General features: G+C 36.1%; 1 protein-coding gene across 1 annotated transcript; it reads left to right on the top strand.

Moving 5' to 3' along the window:
* Positions 1-203: 203 nt before the first annotated feature.
* GJA9 (gap junction protein alpha 9) lies at positions 204-7,364 on the top strand. The gene is made up of 4 exons (XM_075195382.1): positions 204-279; positions 1,165-1,207; positions 1,819-3,416; positions 7,076-7,364. The coding sequence occupies exon 3, from the start codon at positions 1,840-1,842 to the stop codon at positions 3,412-3,414; it is 1,575 nt and encodes a 524-aa protein (XP_075051483.1). The 5' UTR covers positions 204-279; positions 1,165-1,207; positions 1,819-1,839; the 3' UTR covers positions 3,415-3,416; positions 7,076-7,364.
* The last annotated feature ends 535 nt before the right edge of the window (positions 7,365-7,899 follow it).

Raw genomic sequence — 7,899 nt, 5'->3', positions numbered from 1 at the left:
AACAATTATAATAAGATAAACAAGTTATTTTGTTTCCATGTATCAGCGCTCCCCAGGAACACTAATCTAGCAAGCCTCTGGAACAGAGTGGGTTATCTAAACCATTTACATGTAGCTGGGAGCGATGTCAGGCTGTACATACATTGATTTTTATATGCTGAGTATAAGATGAACACACAGCACTATCTTCCTTTCCTGTCCTCATCGCAATGATAACTACACAGGACAAAGCAAGATTTGCTCCATGGAGCCCTACCTGAGTCAGGGTGAATCAAAAAGGTATGCTGTAAATCACCTATGTGTTGTCCTGAAATATTACATTTGTAAACTTGTGCATATAAATCATGCAACAGATCGGGTGTATATAATAGTGTATATATGACATCTTTGATTGTATGCCATTTGTGAAAAGAGAAACATCTTTTCATTATACAACTATAAGGCTAAGACATGCCTGTATACAACTGATCTTTGGTACGTGTGCAATTTTTATTCTGTTTAAAAAAATGTCAAAGTTATTTTACACCAAGGAAGCTCCCCTTTAACTTGGTTTAGCAAGTTCTAGTTTGTATCTTGTGCCCTGTAGAAATTCAAAGCTTGCTTCCATCTGACCGGTTTTAAAATGAGTAAATATAATAGAACACAAGCAGTAAGTAGAATCAGACAATGAACTGTTATCTAGAGAAATGAAATATATGCTGTCTATGGAAGATGGAGACATTCTCGGAATTTCTGATTTTATTTACAATATAAGGTCAGTATTAGAATGTTAGATCTTATATAGTGCTGTGCCTTAGCCATTGTGACTATATTTATATTTAAACTGGATTAACATCAGTGATAATGGACTAGTAATGTTATCACTCTTTGCTTTGTTGAAAAGATCACAGTATTCTCTCAGAATGGAAGTAGTACAGACTGTGTGCTTTAACTAGAGATAGATCATTTGATTTATCATTTTCCAGTGCTATATTTACTGCATGGATATAAATCTATTTCCTTTCCTAATGTGCATATCCTTTCCATAATATATATGTGTGACAGAGGCTATATTTGCATCATACCATACAAATAACAGATATATAATTAAATATCTAAAATATTTATAACTTTTTTTCAGTAAAACATGAATTTAAGTATAAACTGTATTGTCGTTTGTTATAGATGTGTTGACAACATGCATGATAGCAGAGGCTGATGACATAAGGTAAATTATGCAAATTTCAGATTGTCGCTTATTGATCAAAATGTATCCTTAATATGTTAAGATAAGGTTAATAAAGTTACAGCCATTTTAAGGCTGTCATTGTTATGGATGAAAGCAAAAATTGTATTTAATAATACGTTGAAATATTGCATAGAACTTAAATCAATAAAAAAAATGTTTTCTAAAATAACATGATTTTAAACATATGGATATGTCATTATTTGCTTAAGTAGTTCAAATAGCATACATGTACAGTAACCTATAGCAACCAAGCAGGTATTTTCTTATCTCAGTCTAAAGAATGTTAGAATAATATAAGCTAATATATGAATGGCTAAATTACCAGTATTGATGACCCATACTTATTGTTTTTTCTTAATGACTAAGATATTTTATTAGACATAAAATGAAATACAAACTTTTCTACATAGTTACCTGTACAAAGCTTTCATAAATGTCCTCCAGAATCTGTCAGTATAGACAGCTGCCTAATATAAAATTTCATAGGATAGAGTTATTTTTCTGATACAATGTTCTATTGTATTTTGCCCTCATTATGTGCTTGCGTGACTTAATTGCACCATGGCATATTTTGTTCTTTTTCCTTGTAGTCTTGAGATGGTGGACTAAAAATGGGAGACTGGAATTTCCTGGGGGTCATTCTGGAGGAAGTCCACATTCACTCCACCATAGTTGGAAAGATCTGGCTTACCATTCTTTTTATATTTCGTATGTTGGTCTTGGGTGTTGCAGCAGAAGAAGTATGGAATGATGAACAATCACAGTTTGTATGCAATACAGACCAGCCTGGATGCAAAAATGTATGTTATGACCAAGCCTTTCCTATATCTCTGATTAGATATTGGGTCCTGCAGGTCATCTTTGTGTCTTCACCATCATTAGTTTATATGGGCCATGCGATTTACAGACTAAGGGCTCTTGAGAAAGAAAGGCACAAAAGGAAAGCTCAGTTGAAAGGAGAGCTAGAGGGAGTAGAATACGAGTTCACTGAAGACCGTAAGAGATTAGAACGTGAACTGAGGCAACTAGAGCAAAGAAAACTCAATAAGGCTCCCCTACGTGGATCCCTCCTCTGTACTTATGTCATACATATATTTACCAGATCTGCTGTTGAGGTGGGCTTTATGGTTGGTCAGCATTTACTTTATGGAGTTCAACTGATTCCTCTCTACAAATGTCAAAGAGACCCATGTCCCAATGTGGTTGACTGCTTTGTATCCAGACCTACCGAGAAGACAGTGTTCATGTTATTTATGCAGTGTATAGCAGCTGTCTCTCTATTTCTTAACATTCTGGAAATAGGACACCTTGGTGTGAAAAAAGTCAGAAAAGGATGTTTAGTACAATATAAATTTAAAGAAGAATTTGATGATTTTTATGTAATTAAACCTAAGAAACTTTCCACAGTAACTCATACATGCATTGGTACGTCTTCTAGCCCACAAAAGACCCTTCCTTCAGCACCCAGCAACTACACATTATTGATGGAAAAGCAAAATGATCCAGCAGTATATCCAATTTTAAACCCCCCTTGTGGCTTCCACCCAATTATAGATATGAGAGAGAACAGTAATACGTGTATTCTTGATGAGCAAGAAACCAAATCCGCTAATGAGATCAACTCTGCAAATACAGTAGAAAGTCAATTTCACAACACCAGCTCTAACAACAATGAAAAAATTACTAAAACACTTGTTTCTGGAAATAAGACTGCACAAAACCATCCACAGCGAAAAAGTGGGTTCATTCGAAGCACTCGCTCCAGTGCTGACATTGCACCAGGTATACAAATGGGAACAATGACTGAAATACCTTCGGAAGATACAGAGGACTGCTCAATGCAAAACAGTATTTGCTCCACAGCCAGTAATGCAGTTCGGAAAACCAGGAGGATCAGTGCTCCATGGCACTGTTCTAGGGCGGGTGAGAGAAGTGGATATATACAGGATTCTACATGCAGCAACAGAGGTCGTTACAGTTTTGGTGCTAATAGATCATGGGCACTCTCCAAATCTGACCTAAAGCAAGTCAGCCGACCAGGTACACCAGATGCTCTAGGAGAACAAAGTCCAGAATACAAGCAGAATAAGGAGTGTGATGGCCCCATGACCTTCTCTCCATCTCGACGGATGTCACTGGCAAGTAACGCCAGCAGCCGGCGTGCCCCCACTGATCTACAGATCTAACAGTTAGTCACTTTACCTACACATTACACTGAGAAAGCCATAGGCAAAGATAAACCATAATCTAATTTTTTCGATTCATCTATTACATATGTGTTTCTACCAGTAATAGTGTTTCTAAAAGTATTTGTTTATCTTAGTGATTTAAAAACGTGTTCTCAATAATTTTTTCTAGTACGCTCACTACATTAGATAAGAAAGGAATTCCCTGTTTGAGAATGTACATGACAAATCAATTATATTAATTATTCTATCTAGATGAATTATTCTATTGATAAAATCCTGCATAGATGGTTTGTTGGGAGTACGTGATTACAGACATGAAAAACTTTTAAACTTATGTAAAGACAGAACTTTTTTAAATGATCTTATTTGCTAAATGAAAACTTTTGAGGTACATGCCAATATGCTCCTTTATTGCAATCTAGTCATTGTCTCATCATTTTCATTAGTACTAAAAAATATTTGAATTAATACCCGTATAGTAAAAATTGGTACAGCAGTTTCAGCATTTATAATAAAAATGTGTGGCCCATTTTTTTTGATAGCCACATTTGCAGAACTATTTGACAATTCACATACGTCCAAACTGTTTTTATTTAGGCAAGACAGTTCTGGTTTGAGAGGACTGTCCCATAGATCCCAGTTTCAGGACAGTTGGCCGTTGTAACGATAACGGATGACCTTTCAATGCCACATGCAGCAGTGAAGGGGCGTCCGGATTGTCATTCCTAAATTGGGACCATCACACCTAAGTGTTTTTAATGGGCTGGAGGGACAGTCCAGCACTTCTAAAGTGCTGAACTTCTGTGTAGATTGACCACCAATCCCTGCTTGTGTGCGCCCACACTGTTCAGATGTCCAGCTCCTAAAGGTGTCCATATTAATTATGTGATGGCATGGTTGCATAGGTTTCACTCATCTCAGTGGCTATTAGCCATTGGCTTGCAAAATATCGAAACTTGGAATGCAAATAGACGGCTCTACTGGTTAAATGAAAATGACATGTTATATATCTAATCATGTTTGTCCAAACTACAATTGTTAGTTTTGATTGGCCATCTATCAGCAACATTTAATCGTGGCCTTTCAGAGCTGTAAAATATATAAATAGTACAATACTATAAACTAATTCTGTTTCCCTTCATACTAGAAACCTAACAAGTATTATAAGAAATATGTGAATGTACTCTCCATGTAAAACCGACATTTTCCATCTCCACGCAAACTGGCCTGAGTTGTGAATAATACTTTATGGCCACTTGTCCATTTTTAGTTGCTTTCTGTTCTCTTAACTGTTTATATTGGCACAAAGTATTGTGTGTTGACAACATACTTTCTCAATATATTTCTATCTTTAACTGTGTATTGAAGTGAGAGCAGCCTAACTTGTAATTTCATCAAGGACAAGGATTAAAACTGTATTGAATGGTGGGCACTACAGTGATCTCTGTCTTATATGGCTTTCAATATGACTCTCGCTGTATTGCATGGCGGTCGCAAGGATGCTTTCTGTATTACATGGTGGTCAGTTGGGTGCTCTCTCTATTGTATGTTGGTCAGTAGGATGCTTCCTGTATTCTATGGCAGTATCTAGGATGTAGTCTGTATTGTATATCAGTTACTTGTCTGCAGTATGTATTATATGGAGATCACAAGAATGAAGTCTGCATTGTATATAGGCCCCTAGAATGTTCTCTGTATTATATGACAGTCACTAGAATGCTGTTTGTATTGTATGGTGTTCACTAGAATGCAATATGTATTATATGGAAGTTAATAGACTGCAGTCTGCATTGTATATATGTCCCTAGAATATTCTCTGTATTTTATAGTGGTCACTAGAATGCTTTCTGTATTGTATATTGGTCACTAAGATGCTTTCTGTATTGTAGTGTGGAAACTAGGATGCTCTCTGCATAGTATAATTGTATAGTGGTCATTAGGATACTCTCTGAATAGCAATACAGAGAACATCATAATGACTGCCATACAATAGGATGGTCTGGCGGTCACTTGGAATTTCTGTTTATTATATGGCTGTCACTAGGATGCTATGCCACACTACACATGTGCAGTTAAATAAGGTCAAATTTACAGTTGTAAGTAACTTGCATTTGTAGCCTCTTATGCCTGGAGATGAGAATAGACGTGTGAGTTCAAGAAGAGCACAGTAAGGGTATGGACACATAAATGTAGCATGCCTCCTGGGGATGTGGCCTAGTTAAACTTGGCCGCATTTCCAGATATGCCTCTTTGATTACCTTTTTAATACATTCCTAAATTCATAGTTATTTTTCATTCTTTGTTTCACAAGTAGTCCATAAGAATTTTAAATAATAAACGGTAATAGAGAAAAGCTATTTGTGCCTAGCAGAGCTACAATTAGCAATGGGTTAATATGTGCTCAGCCAATCATAGCAGCTTGTGTGTGATTGGCTGGAGCATGGGAAAATTTCTATGATTGCCTGATTGCATATTGACCTCTTGAGACCAGTTAAGTCCATTCAGTCTTGTTGTTAAGTTCATTCAGTCCATTGGACTACTTCAGGAAAGAAGAAAGAAGATTCCCAATGGATTTAGGGGTATAATAAAAAGGTAAACAAGGGATTTGGTGGGTTGTGATCACCAGCATCAGAACACAAGCAATTCACTTTCAGACTACATCAATGTATTTCTGTATGCCTTCTTGAAATATTTACATTGCGTTAACTTTCTGGTTTCCCTTTATGGTTTGCAGCCAAATGTTTATATCACCAGGCAAAGTTGTTTATTTCTATTGCCCTAGAGCAGTGCTATCCAATTATTTACACATAAAATGCTGATATATGTTGCAACTGTGTGCTTGTGGGCCAAATACAATAAGTATGTCCTTCAATAATGTCTATGTAAGGCCTGCAAAAAGTATCGGGCACAAAGGCCATCATTTGGATAGTCTTACCCAGAGTTACCTTCTGGATACAAATGTGTCCAGTGCAGAGACCACAGCAAAATTGTGTCATATTCAAGTACAAGCAAAACAAACAACACTGCATCATACCCCGTAATACTCCCATTTTTATGGATCAGTGCCAGTCTCCTGTAAACAGAGGTGTGGTCTCATGGAAAGGGCTTCATGGACAATTCAATACATGGTCTGGGTTGATGGAGGTGTGTATTTACCCCAGTTTTCCTATCAGAAATGATGGTGGCATGTGGCATGATGTTAATACATGGCTGAAAGCTTATGACGAAGCTAGAAAGAAAAAGTTTTGTTAATTACTGTTACCTGAAGGTGGAAAAGCACTTTATTACTATATCACCCTCAGAGAGAGTTCTTTACTGTCAAAGCAGTAGAGGAAGAAGGTGGCAACTTGCTCTGTCTCTTCTATGTTATCACTATCTGATGGTTGGGTCAAACAGATGAGTTTTATTTTATTGTCTTATTTACATTTGCGTTATGGTCAGGTGTATAAAATTATCTACATACTGCAGCATTAAATAAGGGTACATTTACAGTAAATGTGTACATACAGTAATATGTTAGAGCTTCGTATTGGTACATGTTGAAAAGGAAATAGAAAAGTACTATTTTGTTATTTTTACATAAAAAACAATAGGATGTCTGATCCTGGGAAATATTTTGAAATTAAACATGCATTCCCACATATTTTTTTTTCCACAGGTTATTGTCCTGCAATTGTCCTCAGTTATGAAGAGACATTAATAAGGCTACATCAAGATCTCAGTATTTCTTAAATTATTTTGAAACCAGACAACACCAGCAGAGACAATGTATCAAGGACACTATTTTCAAGAGCAAATTTGGAGAAATGTGTTGTATACATGGCATACAAGACGATTACACAAAAATAAACATCAAAAACTTTTTGTTTTTATACAAAGAAACACTGTATAAAGCAAAATATGACTGCTGCAATCCCTATGCATTCAAGAAGTATTGTAGGGTTTCAAAGAGAATAAAAGAAATGTAATATTTTGCAAAATGCTTTCTGTCCGTTAATTGATGTTTCACAAAGCACAAGTTACCCTGGAGCCAGAGACATAGGAAAAGAAAGTGGACACAAGGTAGGCTTTTGTTTGATTCACAAATGGTCGTTCTACCAGAGGGCACAAACCTTTCATTTTCTATGCAGTATGCATGTATGTTTAACTAGTTCTCTGTGTTATGTACTGTGCCAAATATCTACACAGAATTGCAAAAAGTACACTATTACAATCAAAACCTGGTTATCCAATAGACTTACTAGGCTGCAGCCTAAGGCGCAAGACTTTTTTGGGGTGCAAAATTGTGAAAGGGAGAGTAATAAACTGAAATTAATTTTAAAATATAAGAAAATAACTGTACTCCAAGATACAAAGAAAATATGAAATAAAAATGTAGTAAGGTTTTAATTATGACGTATTCCCATGGTAAAGGCTGAAGGCAATGAGTCATCTTTGGGCAGACGTTTGAGGATAAATGAGTAGTAGAGACAAGGATGGAAA

Source organism: Mixophyes fleayi, chromosome 2 (assembly GCF_038048845.1).
Source record: "Mixophyes fleayi isolate aMixFle1 chromosome 2, aMixFle1.hap1, whole genome shotgun sequence".
Classification (NCBI taxonomy): domain Eukaryota; kingdom Metazoa; phylum Chordata; class Amphibia; order Anura; family Limnodynastidae; genus Mixophyes; species Mixophyes fleayi.
The sequence above is the reverse complement of the archived record's forward strand: the minus strand, read 5'-3'. Positions and strand labels throughout refer to the sequence as shown.

Bases quoted from the DNA above. Each gene is read 5' to 3' on its own strand.
- GJA9 (XM_075195382.1), top strand. From the start codon at position 1,840: ATGGGAGACTGGAATTTCCTGGGGGTCATTCTGGAGGAAGTCCACATT.